This window comes from Octodon degus, unplaced genomic scaffold (assembly GCF_000260255.1).
Source record: "Octodon degus isolate 3935 unplaced genomic scaffold, OctDeg1.0 scaffold00136, whole genome shotgun sequence".
Lineage (NCBI taxonomy): Eukaryota > Metazoa > Chordata > Mammalia > Rodentia > Octodontidae > Octodon > Octodon degus.
Window position 1 is genome coordinate 1,570,352 of NW_004524712.1, and position 16,767 is coordinate 1,587,118.

At 53.5% G+C, this 16,767-nt stretch overlaps 1 protein-coding gene across 3 annotated transcripts in view; it reads left to right on the plus strand.

Annotated features, from left to right (window-relative positions):
- Window positions 1–16,242, plus strand: part of Pknox2 (PBX/knotted 1 homeobox 2) — a 264,725-nt gene extending 248,483 nt beyond the window's left edge. For all 3 annotated transcript variants that reach the window (XM_023701477.1, XM_023701478.1, XM_004641385.2), the window contains 3 exons: window positions 11,848–11,924; window positions 12,701–12,879; window positions 14,380–16,242. In XM_023701477.1, coding sequence (XP_023557245.1) covers window positions 11,848–11,924; window positions 12,701–12,879; window positions 14,380–14,609 — 486 coding nt within the window. In that variant the 3' untranslated portion in view covers window positions 14,610–16,242. The remainder of the gene's footprint in view (window positions 1–11,847; window positions 11,925–12,700; window positions 12,880–14,379) is intronic.
- Window positions 16,243–16,767: the final 525 nt, after the last annotated feature.

The window sequence follows — 16,767 nt, forward strand, 5'->3', positions numbered from 1 at the left end:
GAAGAAGAAGAAGAAGAAGAAGAAGAAGAAGAAGAAGAAGAAGAAGAAGAAGAAGAAGAAGAAGCTTGTTAATGCATGTCATGTGTACATGGGAGATGCTGCCTAGGGGAAAATGAGCAGTTCCAAAAGAAGTGATTCAGAGTGCCGGTTTATCTCGGTTTATCAAGCACACTACTGCGGGAACAAGGAAACGGCATCGGAGGCCAGTGGACTCGCAGGTCTTTCCCAAGCATTCTACCTGGTTTTCCCAGCAACAATCACCCTTTCTGTGCTCATGCTTCATTTGTCTACAGCGTAGGTCACTCAGTTAGAGAACTGCAGCAGCATGCATCATTGGCATCCGCTGCCTGCTTGCCGGTGAGCAGGTAACGCAACTGCTCCAATCGTGCCTACAGAGAGCCCATTCCGCCCAGGCACGCGTTGGCACTGGCTTTGGGGCTGTGTAGAAAAACTGGACAGCACTGGGTCACCTGCCACCTTGGCTAAGTAGATACTGATTTAGAACACTTCCAGGGTAAATAGCGTTTTGTTTTGTTTTGTTTTGTTTTTTCCTGTCATCTTCCTTCCCTCAGGCAGAAGTTAGTTTATTGGGTTTTTCTTTCTCCCCATTCTTTTTGTCCTGTGGCCGAGGCTTCTTGTCATTCCCTCTGCTGTGGCACTAGCAGCCACACGCAGATGTGCAGAGGCTAGCGAGCTCCTAGGGTGGAGGCTAAACCTCAGAGACATCTTTGCTGGGAGGCTGCAGCGACACGGATGCTCTGTCCACTAGCTGCCGGCTTCTGGGTCCCTGAAGAATCCACTGACATTTTCTTGCTACCGTGTGTTGGCTGAAAGCGGCTGAAGTCTTGCAGGAAGAGATCATTCGGGTCGGGCAGGGGAGAAGCGCAGGCGGTGGGGCGCAGGAGCCGAGGATTGAGGGGCTGTTGCCCTCTCCGCTTCGGCCCCCACCCTGCGGCTCTGATCCAGCCCATCCTGACCTGCTCCTGTCCACCCAGGGCCCTGCTCTGCTGCCATGTGCGCACCAGCCCTTTGAGGCTGCTGTCTGTGCACAGGGCGGTCCTGGAGGAGAACCAGCCCCGTGGCCTGCTCTCCTCCACAGCAGCCTCCCTGCTGTGACCACTGCTGTGAGCCAGTCTGTGATTGGTGCTCTCCTGCGTCGTCGTCCCATTACCCCACCCAGCACGCTGAGAGCCGGCACTGCTGTTGCCCCCATGTAACCCACAACAACACTGAGAGTCAGAGAGGGCAGCCCATTTCACAAGGTTGCTCTGGATTTGAACCCAGAACTCTGGGGCCCAAGGCTGTCACCTCCCACCAGTTGCCTGCACCCTGACCTTCGAAGCCGCAGCTGTTGCTCTGCTCCCATGCAAAGTCTAGGTAGCGCAAGGGAAAGCCTCAGCCCTCAGCTGAGGCACAGACCCCTATCTGGGAGAAGCATATAGGATTTGTAACGCACAGCTTTCAGACCTCGCCGCCCTGAGCTCTCCTCCGCCCGTCTCTATCCATCACATGTCAGCCTGGGGAGGCGTCCGGCCAGGGCCCGGCTGGGCTCCGCTCCCTGCCCTCCCCTCCCCCATCTTCCCCTCAGCCCCGAGGAGCCCACTCCAGGCCCTCGTATGAACTCTGGGGTGGCCCAACAGCTGAATGCACAAGAGGTACCAGGAGCCTTCCCTGTATCTGGAACATAACTCAATGCCATAAAATTCACCCTTTTAAACTGGGTTTACCATATTTAAAAAGTTGTGCAACCATGACCACTATCTAATTCCAGAATGTCTTCATCCCCCGAAAACAAAACCCCACACCCACGAGCCCCAGCCCCAGCAACCTGCGGGCTACACTGTCTCCCTGTGTTTACCCGGACACTTCACAAGTCAAAGCATGCAGCACGCTCCTCTGCATATGGCTTCTTTCGCTTAGCGTCATGCTGTCAGGCTGTCACGTACTTCATTCCGTTTGTGACAGAACAGCTCTCCCATTGTGTGGGTGTATCACATTTTGGTTGTTTCCACCTTGTGGCTTACGAGGAGCGCTGCTGAGCCTGTCACTGTGCCTCAGACACTTTGTCAGATTCCCAGCTCTGCTCCCCCAGCAGGGGACAGAGAGCAGCTGCGCACCCTGGTACAGCTTGTGCCCGGCCCTGGGCTCCCAGCCAAGGAGGGCACGTGGGGGGAGTCCAGCCAGGTGCCTTGGCACCTTGGCTTTGCCTGAAACTCCTCCACAAACACCCTTTGCATGTCATCACCTCCCCTGTGTGGGACACTGAGGGAGGTCTCAAAGGAATTATGTGGACATCCTCGTCACGGGCTCACTGACTTAGAAACCCAAAGAATGTGGTTCATGGAAAGATCTGGGACCTGCTGTAGGAACTGGGCTTGAGATTCACCTGCCCACTCCCTCACCAGGGCAGCGGAAGTGAGTTGCTGATCCCATTAAGCTTGAGTTTCCTGTACTGTTAGACGGGACCACGATGTCCAGCTGACAGGACAGAATGAGGTAGTGGCTGTGGCGGTGTCTTCACCTGACACAGGCGCAGCTATGAAGATCAGAAAAGCAGGTCCCGGCCCCAGTGCCCACGGCTCCTCGCAATGCGCTGAACCTTGAAAAACGCTGAAATCTGTACACTACTAGGGAATCTGTGGAGGGAAGTAGGGACGCCCCAGAAAGAAAGAAATGGCATAGCGAACCTGCCTGCTCTTGTTCAGGAATATGTTGTCTGCTCGTTTTTCCTTTCACTTGCTCAGACTGTCTGAAATTCCACTGATCAGATGCCCATTTTAAATTAATCTTGGGGGGGCGGGGAGATGGCTCAGTAGAATAGGCGCTTGCCTGGCAAGCGCAAGGGCGTGAGTTCAATCCCTGGTTCTGCCAATAAATAAATAAATAAATAAATAAATAAATAAAATTAATAAAAATTAAATTAATCCTTGGGAAAAGCAGAGGCCTGTGGGGAGGCCACGTGGCTGCCATTCACTCAGTTAGTGTGAATTTGCTCGAAGCCCGCTTTCCTCCTCCCGCTCAGCTAAGACTGGCTTCACGTGAGGAACGCAGGTGCCTCCTGGAGACCACAGGTGAGCCCCGCCCGCTGAGGAAGCCACCCCGAGTGGGCCTCCAGGGGACGCCCTCCCAGCCGTTGTTCCAAACACCTCTAGGACCCTGTCTCTTTTGAGACACTGACAAAAGCCTCATTAACAGCATCGTGGAACTGAACTTAACCTTGAAGTCCTGGGTGCGGAGGCCTCGGGTTCAGAACACTGACTTGGGTGACACAGGGACGCGCCGGGAAGTGGACAGGGCAGGAAAAGTTCGTGCTGAGAGTCCACGCCCGCCAGCCTCAGGGTCAGCCCACTCTCATTCTGCCCCTCATAGCAGAAGCAGATCTCTTGCTGGCTTCTTCCAATCCCTGCGCCTCCCCTTCACTTGAACAGACCTCCTTAAACCAAACTGGCCTTTGGGGCCGGCCGGGAACACTGCCTGTTGCAAAACTACCTTGTTTCTTGGGGGAAGTGCAATGTGTATTCCAAGTGGCACTCCTTTTCACAAGTGCCTAAATTCAGGTGTGAGACATGCTGTCAGCAGTCGTGGGCTGATAATTTAATAGGAGGAATAAGTTATACACATCGACCAGGCTGAAGAGGCAGCTCCGTGGTAGAGCGCTTGCTAGCATGCCTGAGATCCTAGCCTCCGTCCCCAGCACAATCTCCAGCACCACAAAACATGAGAAAAAAGGACTGAAAGCCAGTGTAAGGGCATGCACCTGCGTTCCCAGTGCACACCGGGCTGGAGCAACAGGGAGATTACGCGTCGCCTGCCCGTGCCCTCACTAGCAGGCCCGGAATGAGTGGCCTCCCATGGAGCTCCAGCTTCACACAGGGGGCTGGGGCAACAAGGATCCCCTGGCTCAAGTGATGTCCCCACCTACACCTTTGTGTAGACAAAGCCTGATGTACATGGCCCAAAGGAGGCCAGCCCCTGAGGAATCCAAGCGCCATTACACAAATAGTGTGCCCAGCACTGAGCATCGGGCTGCAGAAGGTCCCTTGACATCAGAGCCAAGCAGGCAGGATGGGGACAGTATTCAAGTGACAAACAGGAAACATGACACCTGGGGAACCTCGCAGGGCCCAGGGGTATGTGGTCTGTACAAACACAAAGTGGAAGAAGCCTGTTCCTTAAGGCACACTGTGAGGAGCAAGAGTTCTGGGGGCGGAGAGCCCCGAAGTGGGTCCGGCTCTGTACTTTCTCCACTCTATGACCCTAAACAGGCCAACCAACTCCTTAGGGCTTGAACGCCTCTTCATAAAGCAGAGCAAGGGCTGGGGAGATAGCTCAGCAGCACAAACGCTTGCCTGGCAAGCGCAAGGTCCCAAGTTTGACCTCCAGTACCGCAAAAAAAAAAAAAAAGCAGAGCTAGTTCTACCTACCTGTAGTGAAGATGACCAGGAATGTGCTCAGCACAGCACAGTGCCTGACAGGCGGCCCAAAGCAGAGGTAAGTGCTATAAGAGACCAGAAGTGTGCATCCCAGCTATGTCTTGTACTCCTAGCTAAGGCCTGGGCCAGTGTTTTAGCCCTTCTGAGCTCTGTTTTCTCAGGCATGAAATGGGAAGGACTGCCCAGGAAGGCAGTGAGAGCGCAGGGCAGGTACTCTCCACATTGCACGCGTCCACGAGGTGTGCCACCAGCCACAGGTGTCTCACAAAGGGTAGCAGCTGTGTCTGTGGGGTGGGAGAGAGCCCGGCAGACTTCAGTGGGACTCTGGAGGGTTCTGGGGGAGACAGCACGGCAGATGTGAGTGCCACAGAGAGCTGTTCCCTCCCACCAGAGCAGAGGCAGCCCACTGCATGACGGTGACACTGCAGAGCCAGGTGTCTCCACCTTCTTCAGGGTGGCACACACAGAAAATGGCAGGAAACTCCCTCAGCTGCTTGCGCCCACCAAGCCATTGCCAGGTGCCCCCTCTTGGCACACTCGCACCTGATTTGGGGTGTGCTGGTCTAAAGAGCTCCTGTCCTGTGGGAGGGGCTGGAGTCTGGGGCTTTTGGGCTCTGATAACAAGGTCTGGTGGAGGAGCTAGCATCTGGGTCGGGCCTTACAGATAGCTAGGATTTCGGATTGCATAGGAAGAGAAAAGGAAGGTTCATTTGGATGACAGCTGTCTCTCCAATAAGCATCAGTGCCACCTGAAGGGACTGACCAGTCCCCCGCAGTGCATGCTGATCCTGAATCCTCTTTTCCCTTGTTCTCCCTGAAGGAGCTTGCCAGTTCTTGTGGTCCCATGGCAAGGCCAGGATGGGTCTTCCCCCCGAGGCTGTGCAGGTATCTATTCTGCAGGACCTGTGTGGAGACACTCAGGAGGCTGGGGTCAGGCCAGCCAGGTTGACTGTAGTTGTCACTTGGTACCAGAGAAATGCTAGTCCCCTGGTCCCTGTCTGTGACATGAGACTGTTTCTCTCACACACGCTTTGCTATAGGGACAAATACAGAAGCTGTGTGGCTCTCTAGGAGGACGTGAGCATGTCTGAGGCACAGCCCATAGCCGCAGTGCCAGGTAGGGCTTGTGCCACACTGTCAGTGAGTCCAGGGCAGGAGGAACTGGTCAGTCTCCACCTCACAGGGACCTTGTTGGCAGCAGACGAGTGCTGGGCGAGTTGAGAAAGCAGGGAGAGGCTGCCCCGAGCCTCAGCCATTGCTCCTGAAAATGCAGCAGGAGATTTACATCCTCTCAGCATCCCTCAAGAAGCCTGGAGCCCACCTTAGAAGAAAGCACACGCTTTGCGTGTGCACAGGCCTGGCGTGGTCCCAGAGCACGTGGGACGTGGCGCCTCTTAGACAAAGGAGCCCAGTGCCTCGGTGCCGAGCGCCGCTGGGAGGCTCACACCAGCTGCCAGGAAACAACGCGGGCCTTCCAGACAGAGCCCTTGCATCAGGCCAAGGGCTTGCTCACCTGTTTATCTTTTAATGAATACTCACAGTCTATGCCAGGTGCTGTTCTAAATACCTTCAAATACTGTTAACTCGTAGAGTCCCTGCAGCATCCTAGAGGCATACAGGATGATTTTCCATATTATGGAAAAGAAAACTTGCCCAAAGTCTTGAGCTGCTGAGAGGGGGAACAGGGATTTGAACCTGGGCCATCTGGTTCCACAGCCCATAGTTACCCTCTTCCCATAGTGCTGCTGTCCCACCCCTTCATGGAGGCAACCAGTAGGCCTCAATAGGCTCTTAATCACGCCCCTCCTTCTCCTCCCCTATACACATTTAATAGCCATTTGAAGTTAGTAAGTAGGGCAGCCCACCTCTAGGTAAAATCAAAAGGGGTCTGAGCCACTGATGCCCCACTCACCCACCTTCACATCTGCAGACACTTGGAAGCAAAGGAACCCAGCTACCCTGAGCACTGTGTTCACTCACTCAACAAATACACATCAAATGCTTACTATGCAGCAAGCAGGCATTCTCAGATCTAAGCAGGGTGGCGAGAGAAGACGTCATCCCCTTTCCCAACATCTTGCAGCCTGCCTGTCTGGGTGACAGATAACTCCACAGATTAACCCTGCAGTGTAAGGAATCCAGGTAGGGTAAACGGTCGGACCTTGTTGGAAGGGGCTCGACTTAAACAGGGGTAGGGGTGGGCCAGGAGAAGTTGGGAAGGACCGATTTTGCTGCAGCATGAAGAATGGATTGAAAAAGAAACCAGAGGGAGAGAGAATTATTTTTGAGACTGCAGAAAGATGAACAGAGAAAGGTGGATTTTTACCACAGAAAGCTATGTAGCAACAAAAGAGAATTACTGACAGTCACCCAGAACAGCCATGGATGAAAGATTAGATTGAGTTTCAAAACCCAAGCAAAGGTCTGGCCAAATAGCTCAGTGGACTAAAGCACCTGCTTAGGCAGATGCAGGGGCCGTGAGTTCAATCCCCGGGTTTGCGGTGCCAGCCTCACCCCTGGGGCATGCTGAGATGGCTGTTGAGACTGGGTATGGTGGTGTGTGCCTGTTATCCCAGCACTTGGGAGGCTGTAAACAGAAGCATCACTATAAGTCTGATCTACGCAGTGAGACCCTGTAGACCCTGTCCTAAAAAACCCAAGCAAAACTGAGCCATCGTGTTGAAGGATGTGATACAGATGATAAAACTATAAAGAAAAGTAAGCAGATAATCACCATCATAGATGGAGATCTATGGGGAGGTCGAGAGAGGGCATAACAGGTGCTTGGCTTTCTGTAGTACTCTAGCTCTGGACTTGGGAGTGGTTACGCAAGTGTTTGTTTTGTGATAAGACATGAGACTAAGCATCTTAGTTCTTTGTATTTGCCTGGCTTAAAAAGAACAGGGGCAAAAAGGAGAGAAAAAATAATGGAAGGTCCAAACCAGTTATAGCAGAAGAAACTGTCACAGTCCTCTTCCTCCTCCTCCAGGCTTCCTGTTCCATTTCAGCACCTTTGGAATCGGGGTACACCCTCCCTCAGTGGCATCTCAGAGGCAATGGAACATGTTTGCTTAGGGCCCCTCACCTGCCAGTCACCTCTCGCTAGGGGGTCTCCCCTCCTGAGCAGTGGGTGGCACACGGTGGCCCGGAGCCCCACAATTGTCAGGCGTGGGGAGAAGAAAGAGCATGCCAGTGATGGCTGGAAATGTGAACAAAGGCGCCTGCTGTGAGCTGGACTCCAGGCCTCTCCAGAGACGGCACAGGGTCTGCTGACTCCCACAGGCTGCGCCCCGTAGCCCCTTGGTGACCTGGCCAGCCTCATGATGAGAAGTGCGTGGGCTGGGAGGGGGAAGGACAATCACAGGTGGGTCTGATGGAAAAAGCGGCCAGGGAACTAGGAACCAGAGCAGGCGTCACTTCCTTCTGACCAGGCCCAGGCACAAATCACTCTTCACTCTGAAAGCCACTTTCACTGTCATCCGAGGCCAGATGACTCTGTGCTTTGGAGCTGTAAAGGGAAGTAGGAGAGACAGCAGGAGGGACGTAGGTTAGATTTCACAGGAACTTCCTGGTGGCAGCTACAGTGCCACGAAACACCCACGTAGTATAAATGCTGCACTTTTCAGCTTCTGGGGCCCCTAAATACTCAGCCCTGTGACATCTAGGATGCTTCAGGGAGTTGAGTGGTGAGTCAGTGGCACACGTGTACCAGTGCCATCTCTAAGCCATGCCCAAGTCCAAGAGATGAGTGTCATTTTGCTGTTCCCCTGGTAAGCAGAGTCAGCTAAGGCTGGAAGACATAAAACAAGGACCCGAGGTCCCACGGCTGCCAAGACAGGCAGAGCTTGACCGATCTCCACGGGCTCTTTACCACCAGGTAGCACTGTTCAATTATGGCGTCTTCAACTGGCTCTGAAAAGTGATCTGGAACATTTTCACTTCTTGTTTAAGGAGTACTGTCCATTTCCAGAACAGTGCTGCCTGGGCCCTCTCCATCCTCTTCCAGAAGAGTTGCTCCAAATAATCAGAGAGCAGCTACCAGGCTCAGTGCCTTCCCGTGACCTCATTCATTCCTCCTCCGTCCTTGGCCCCAAACCTCTCCAGTGGCGCTATAAGCAGCACTGACCCAATCCCTTCTGTCCAGGGGCCAGTACTATTTTAGTTTTGTCCTCAGGACTCATGTGGTCCGAGACGTGTACAAGCTGGGCCGCTCCCATGAGCACTCCGAGGTGGTGCCCGGAATGTTCTGGCTGACGCACCTGTTCCCAAGGCTGGGCTAAATGCCGCTGCTCAGCTGCCACCTGCACTGTGCACCTCCTGAGCTGGGGCTCTGGGAAGAGGTGGGGCCGGTAGTGAGGTAGTTGGGGGCTTGTATTCTCATTCCTAAGAGAACCATCACGCAGTTTGTGCCTGCACCACCCTTCGTAGCTCTCCATTAGATGGGAGCGTGGTAAGCCCTTGTGACAGCCCGTTAGAAGCCTCCTCAGAAACAGCAACAGCATCCTTCCATGGGGCCTGGACGCCTCCCTCTCTGGGACTTTTCCTAGACCGACTTAACTCTGAGTCCTGGCCCACGGAGCCTGCCTTCATCTCCTCTTCCTCTACTGCAGTGTCTTGGTTACTCTTCAAAGACAGGGACCTCCTCCCTCAGGAGATTTTTCTGGATAAGTCCTGCCCATCCTTCTCTTACCATTCCAGGGTGTTTGAACTCCCCTTTAATAGAGATGTCCACCCCTTGCCATCTAAGCAGAAACACTCTTTTTTTTTTTTTTTTTTTTTTTTTTTTTTTTGCGGAACCGGGTATTGAACTCAGGCCCTTGTGCTTGTCAGGCAAGCGCTTATTCTACTGAGCCACCTCCCCGGCCCCACAGAAACGCTCTTAACATCAGATATGTTCCACTGCCTGCACCCAGGATGCAGCAGACACCTGGCCAGGGTGGGCCAATGACCCAGCTTGCTCAGCAAGGCCAGCCCAGTTCTACCCAGGAAACAAGTCTGCGTCTCCTCCCTGTGCGCATACAGAATCGTTGACCTGAACCCTGCAGCAGGAGACAGGGAGTGGAGCGGGAGTGCCTCCTAGGGGTACATATGACCATATGACTGGCTCCATGCCCTCTTTCAGAGGCAGTGTGACCAACTTTGCCTCAGGACTTTGGGAAAAGCCTCTCTGAGGATATGACAGGTGACAGACTCACTGCGACTCAGAAAGGCCAGAAGTGGAAAGGAAGGAGGAAGAGCATCCCAGTGGTGGGGACAGCATGCGCAAGGCTGAAGGGAAAAGACCACTGTGTTCCTGTCATGCGCTCAGCCCTCGTATGCCAGGTTCCATATCTTCAGATTCAACCAACTAGGAATTGGAAACATTTGAAAGCGTATGGGCCAGTACTGAACATGTACAGATTTTTTCCTTGTCATTATTTCCTACATAATGCAGTCTAACAACTACTGCCATAGTATTTACATTGTCTGAGGTATCGTAAGTAACATAGAGGTAACTTAAAGGGCACAGAAGGTTGGGCATTATATTGTATACAAATGCGGCATTACTTTACACAAGCACTGGAGCACCCATGGGTCTTAGAACCAGTGCCCTGCGGATGATAAGGGAGAACTCTGGCTCCCAGCCTGGTTGGCTGTGGATGAAGAGGCCGCTTGGCTCCTTGCCCTGAGTGGGGGGGTCTCCGGTCCTCGCCTCTGCCCTCAGGGCCTGCGGCCTCCCCTTCCAGCCGCCCTCTGCTGCTTCCCAATTAGCACGAGCTTGGTTCCTGGAGCACTGATGTACCTTCCCTCTTGTTAGAATCTTAACATTGCATGAATCACAAGTCCCAAGCTGCCTGGCCTGGTGGTCAGGGTCAGAAGTGTGAATTAAAACACTATGTGATCCTGACTGCTGCAGTCAGGGGATGCGGAGGCCGGCCAAAGAGGTTGCTCACCTTTGTCACTGGGAACGAGGGCACTTCCGAGGCAGTCCATCCGACTCCTTCCTTGGAGAGCTTTAAACACCCTGCCCACATTATCCCATCATAATAACACGGAGAACTACCTTTTTTTATTGAGCCCTTTATTCCAAGCACAATTTCATTTAAGCACTGGCTTTCTGATGCATGGTTAAGCAGCAACCCAAGACCTCGCAGCTGCTCAGGATGTCGCCTCAGTCTCGATCTCTGGGACCTTGTATTACCAGCACAGTCAGAAAGAATGACCCTGGTCTGGGGGTGCTGCGTGGCCCCCAAGTCTCCCCTAGTCTCTAGAGCAAAGCTCTGACCTATTCAGGTGTTGGCTGTGCCCACTGGGTGCCAGACACGACCCCGGGACCTGTGGAAGATCTGAGACGCGTAGACCTAGTGTCCGTGGCTCAGCCCCAGCGGCCCCCAGACGCCTTCCTCAGACTCCCTCATTCTTTGGGACCCAGTCAGCACTGCACGCACACTAACGCTATCACACAGCACCCCTAAGCTTCCAGCCACGGCACCTACTGCTTTTTATTTTTAATTCGCTTGGCAGTCACTTGTATGTGCAAGGCACTGGGGACACATTCATATACATGGTGCCCTCATGAAGTCACCTAGACCACGCACCCTCTCCCCAAAGACTCAGGCCTACCAGGTGGTGCTGTGAGAAGACGGGGCCACAGTCGGCAGGACTGAGGTGCCACAAGTTGAACAGCAGGGGGAAAGTCATTCCGTCCCTTCATCTGCAAAGAGGGGAATACGCTTCCTCGCCAGGTGGGGCGGTGCACACCTGTAATCCCAGCACTCGGGAGGCCGAGCCAGGAGGGTCACCTTGAGTGTGAGGCCGGCTGGGCTACACAGTAAGTTCAAGAGCAGCCTGAACTACATGGCGAGACCCTGTCTCAAAAGAAAAATCGCTAACCTGCCTATCTGACAAAGGACAGGCGCGATTAAATGAAGTTAAGTGTACAAAGCTATTTCTTAGGTTATAAAGTCCTGGACCAATGCTGCTATCATGATATTTATCTTGCGTCTCCTAAGAATGGCTAGCATAAACCTGTACACTTAGTAAATATCAGTTAATTTAAATTGAATTGATCTATTCACCGCAGTTTCCATCTTCCGTGGGCCCCGGAGCCAGCTGTAAGCCCTAGCACTGAGAAGGCAGGCCCGCCTGCTGCGTCAAGTGAAAGGGGCGCAGAGGTGCCTTGGGGGCTGTCCTTATGGCACCCACTCTGGTGCTCACTGGGAAGCTGGCCTGAGGGAACCGCAGGCACTGGGGGTCTCTGCCTAAGCCCAAGCCCCGTCGCCTCTGAGCAGCAAATAGTGCACTTTCCACAGCTTGGGCTCCCGATCCACGAGGGCTGACAGGGCCAGGGCGCCTCCCATGACACAGGGATGGCCTCCAGAGGGACCTGCTGCTACGCGCACACTCCTCACTAGCCCTTCGCCTCTCATTTCAGCACCCCTACCCCACGGAGGACGAGAAGAGACAGATCGCAGCCCAGACAAACCTCACACTCCTGCAAGTAAACAACTGGTGAGTTAGCATCACCTGCCCAAAGGCTCTCAGATCCAAGGGCCACATACTTGGCAAAGGAGCGGAGAGCAGGGGAAAGAGATAGAATGCCTGGACTTGCTTCAGGCTGAGCCCAGCTGGCTGCCAGGCCGATTCTGCTCCTTGGGCTAATGGCAAAATCAACATTGGCATCTATGGATCCATTTGCAGCTTCTTCGCGCCCTCTGCTGGTCAGTTGTGTCAGGTGCATCCCTGGAATTTTCTGACGCAAGAGTCCTGCCCCACCTGTCCCACAGAAATGGGCTGAAATTCCTAGGCCTATACCTTTCGTGTGAACTGAAACGAGAGCATTCTGATAAACTTAGGAGCAGAAAGGAGGGTGAGAGCCACCATTCTCAGGGATCTCGGCTTTCTCCATCTGCTTGTGTCCAGCTGGATGGCAGTGGACTCTAGAGACGGGGTCCCAGATCTGAGCCTTCAGCCCTCTGCAGAGAAGTCGGAGGCTGGCGCCCATGACTTCATCTTTTTCCTCCTCTGTTCCATCCTGACAGATTTTGATTGCATTTCTGATCTCTCCACATGTGTTTTTCCCTAATTACTTGGTAGGGACCAAGCCCCAGGGGATTCCATGAGCTCCTTTTAGTAACTCGGCCCTTGTCTCTGCTTCCACCTCCTGAACTGAAACAACACCCACTCTGCCCAGTGAAGTCTGGGACAGCCTAGCCCTCTCTGCTGCCAGCCCCCACCAGCATTGCCCACATGGGAACTAACCTGGTCACCACTTTTACCCTGGACAGGTTCATCAACGCCCGGAGACGCATTCTGCAGCCCATGCTCGATGCCAGCAACCCAGACCCTGCCCCCAAAGCCAAGAAGATCAAGTCTCAGCACCGGCCCACCCAAAGATTCTGGCCCAACTCCATCGCTGCTGGTGTGCTACAGCAGCAGGGCGGCACCCCAGGGACAAACCCCGACGGTAGGAGCTGGGCTGAGGGCACCTGAGGGGAGGGCTCCTGGAAAGCAGATTCAAGGATCGGCTCCCTACTTGGAACCATGTGGCTGTCCCTCCCACATCTCCATCAGATCCTTAAAGAAGGGGATGCCTTTGTACCCCTTATTGCAAGCTGAAGCGGTCCCTTGGAAAGGTGGGAGCTGGAGGCAGTCAGTGGCTGCTCAGCAGAGCCCCTCCGCTCCTCCACCGCCCCCACAGCTCAGCGCACTCAGTGCCCGCACAGCTCCCCAAGACCCAGGCCATCTATAAATACCACGCAGGCAGCTGGCTTGCGAACAGAGGCCAGGAAGAGCTCCGCTTTCCCAGCTTCTGCCTCACAGCCCCACACATATCTCCTGATTGCCAGCCCCTAGTACACAATGAATAATTCAATCTGACAGACGCTTTAGAGCTGGGTGTGTGAAGCTAGCACACGGGTGTGTGAGCAGCAGGGTGGAGGTGTGCGAGTGTGCACACACGCATCCGTGCATCCATCCGTGCCTGTCTGTGGTTGTACAAGGCTCAGTATGGAGGCAGCACCTTATAGGTTGTGGTTGAAATAAACAGACTTGGGGCCAGGGCAGCCCAAGAGAGTCCCAACGACTGTCACCATGTGAGGCCGAGCTAATGACTTCACTCTCTAAGACTCCATTTCAGAACAATAATTCCTGCCTTACAGGATGATTAGAAAGTCAAAAGTGCTTCATCTCGGAGGTGCGATCGAAAAATATGGTGAATGTTTAAATTTTTAAAAATGTATTACAGCCAAAGACACAATCATTCGGCCCCCTTTAAAATCTTCCCCGCCCTTTGAATACGCTTATCCTAGCTGTGCTGAGGCAGCTCTGGGAGTCATCTTTAGGACTCATCTTTAGTCGTACTGTTGTGGCTACTTCAAAGTCCGGGATCGATTCAAACCACTTACCTTTCATGGTCTCTTTTACTTTGGGGGAGAGTCAGAAATCACCTGGTGTCAAATCTGATTAATAAGGTTGATGAGGACGCACTATAAGATGTTTGACAGAAATTGCCGTAAGTGTTTGATCCATGAGAATTCATCAAAAATACATTTAATGTTTTTAAAACAAAAATACATTTAATTTATTGCAGCAAAAGACGCACTGCCATTAGGCCCTCTCAGAATATTCACTTGTTCCACATACACTTACCTCGTCCTTCTTGGCAGTGTGTCTCCTACTGTAACCAGCTTTTCTCCATTTAAGTGCTCACTGTCTTTCTCTCTCTCCCTTGCATTTATATGGGAGAGGCTGAGGACATGGGGACTGGAGTGCTGCAGTTCGTCATGGGGACAGGAAGTGGTTAAGGAGCAAGGGGTGGGGGAATGGCCTAGTTAGGGTTGGGTTCTCTTGGCTACAAGGAGCTCACCACCCCATGACCTTGTCCATTCAACCTTGTCCAACCTGGAGGCCACTGGGCTTGATGATGGCCTTCGTGTGGTTGTGACCTTTGCCCTTTCTCATGCAGGCTCCATCAATTTGGACAACCTGCAGTCCCTGTCCTCAGACAATGCCACCATGGCCATGCAGCAAGCTATGATGGCTGCGCATGATGACTCTCTGGATGGGACAGAAGAAGAGGATGAGGACGAGATGGAGGAAGAGGAGGAGGAGGAGGAGCTTGAGGAGGAAGCTGATGAGCTGCAAACCACAAATGTCAGTGACCTGGGCTTGGAACACAGTGACTCCCTGGAGTAGTCACAGCCCACGTGGTGCTGATCTCCGAGCTGTAGACGGGTGGCATCAGGAGGGTTCCGGGTGGGGGGAGGGCGTGGCCAGACAGCACTGAGGAAGCTGGGCCCTCACTTCCCCAAATCAGTAGCTTGAGGAGGCACAGAGGAGACCCCCTGCTCCTTCCTGACCACCAGGCTTCAGCGAACACGCAGTCTGCTTCCCTAGAGCTGGAGCGGACTCCATCGGCAGAGCCATCAAGCAGTCTTTATGGAAAGACAAGACTGAGATCTGGATTTACCCAATTCTTGAGGACAGTTGGTGCCAGTGGATCCCATGTACCTCACTGTGTACAAGCCCTGCACCAAGAGGTGGACCGGTGTTTGCAGAGTAGGCTTTTGCCAAGGGATGACTTAAGAGGGAAGGGTGACACCACCCTCACCCCAAGGATTTCTGCTCAAAGGCAAGAGGGATCCCAAAAGCATAATCAGAAGCTGGAGGAGGGGAGGGCCTGAAGCAACAGCTCTTGCAGACCAGTGTGGGACCTGGACTCTACAGGGCCCCAGGGCCTGTCTGTGGGCACAGCCACCACAGAAGTGGGAGGGGGGAAGGGAGCCAGCAAGGCCTCCTTCTCTTTCTCCTGGAAACACATTGTTAGCTACTGGGCTCAACCCATAAGAGGCTGAAGGAGTCCTTCGTCTGGGTTGGCTCCAGGAGAACCTGGACTGGGAGCCATATCAAGGTGACTTTGGGACTAGGTGGTCATAGAACTCAGTTCCTATGACAGCAGGACAACGGTGTCTTACCTAGATGTTCCCATCCTCAAATGAAGCGCCTCAGATGTTCCAGGCCCTCCACAGACCTTCAGAGAGCAGAGCCAGAATGACTTGGAATCTTCCTACCCTGTAGGCCATCGTGGCTGTTCCCTGCTTCCCGGCTGACTCTAGGAGCCTCCAGCCTCTCTTCTTTGTTTTGTCCTTCAAAAAGACAAGAGAAGCATGGAAAGAAGCAGCAGCCAATGGAAGGGAAGGCAGGGTTTGGAGAAGGGGTGGCACGCAAGAGCCTGCAGAGTGCTCACCCCAGGCACCTCACCGTGCACACCCGCACTGTGCACGGCGCTGGAGGAACTGGAGCTGCGGGCAGGAGGAGGCTTCCAATCTGCCCTTGAGCACCTTCTCCCAGCCCTGCTTCCAGGCTCCCATCGTGGGCACCTCTCCTCCTGCTTCCTCCCACCCTACGGCTGTGAAGGACAGGACTGGTCACACGTGTTTCCCATTGGGTTTAATTTGACGGACATGCAGTTTCATTTGTAAATTGTGCATTAGCCATCTCCTTCAGTGGCATGATGTGAGTGGCTACCTGGCTCAACTGGAGGGAACCTCAGCGTCCTCTGGGGCTTCCCCTCCCCTACTTGGTTGGGGCGGAGCAGAAGGATAGTCGCTTTCCTGAGGTCTCCCCGAAATGAATGTATTTCTTCCCCAAAAGAGCTGATATTTAATGTTTTAATAGGGATTTTTGAGAAACAAATAACCTTATTTATAATCTGGGTGATCCAATCATTTTTTTACTCCCTTTTGATGCCATAGGTAGAGGAAAGTCTAGCTTTTCTGGCGTGAGACTTTTGCAATGTGCAGTGGGATAAAATGCATTTCTTCTTCCAGTTCATTTTTCTTGTTAAATGTACACACACACACACACACACACACACACACACCCTCGCCCACTCGCCTCTTCGCAGCATCCCAGCCGCGCAGGCACAGCCGCTCCCACTCGCCCACATCGCTTCCTCCAGCCCCCCCCCCCACCTGCCTAGTGTTATGCAGCCTCTCTCCAATGTACCCACCAACCCAGCACTGAATGTGGCCGAGAAGTTTCAGTAAATCTTCTTACCTACCATGACCCTGGTGCGCAACTCTTTCTGTGGCCGCTGTGCAGGCCCCTTCGTTCTTTAGTGGGATCCTGGGCCCTACAGAATTTGGAGACCTCAGCGTCTACTCCGCTTCAGTGACCACCCACAGAAAGGGGCATGGGAGAAGGCTCTGTAGGTAACCTGTTACTCCCCCATCTGTCAGGGGAAGAAAATGGTGAAATTTGGCACCTTTGCGTGTGTCTAACTCTAAAACCAAGAGCTCATAGAGGACAGCAGGAAGCTCCATGCTGCCATCTCCTGACACACTCCCCCCCC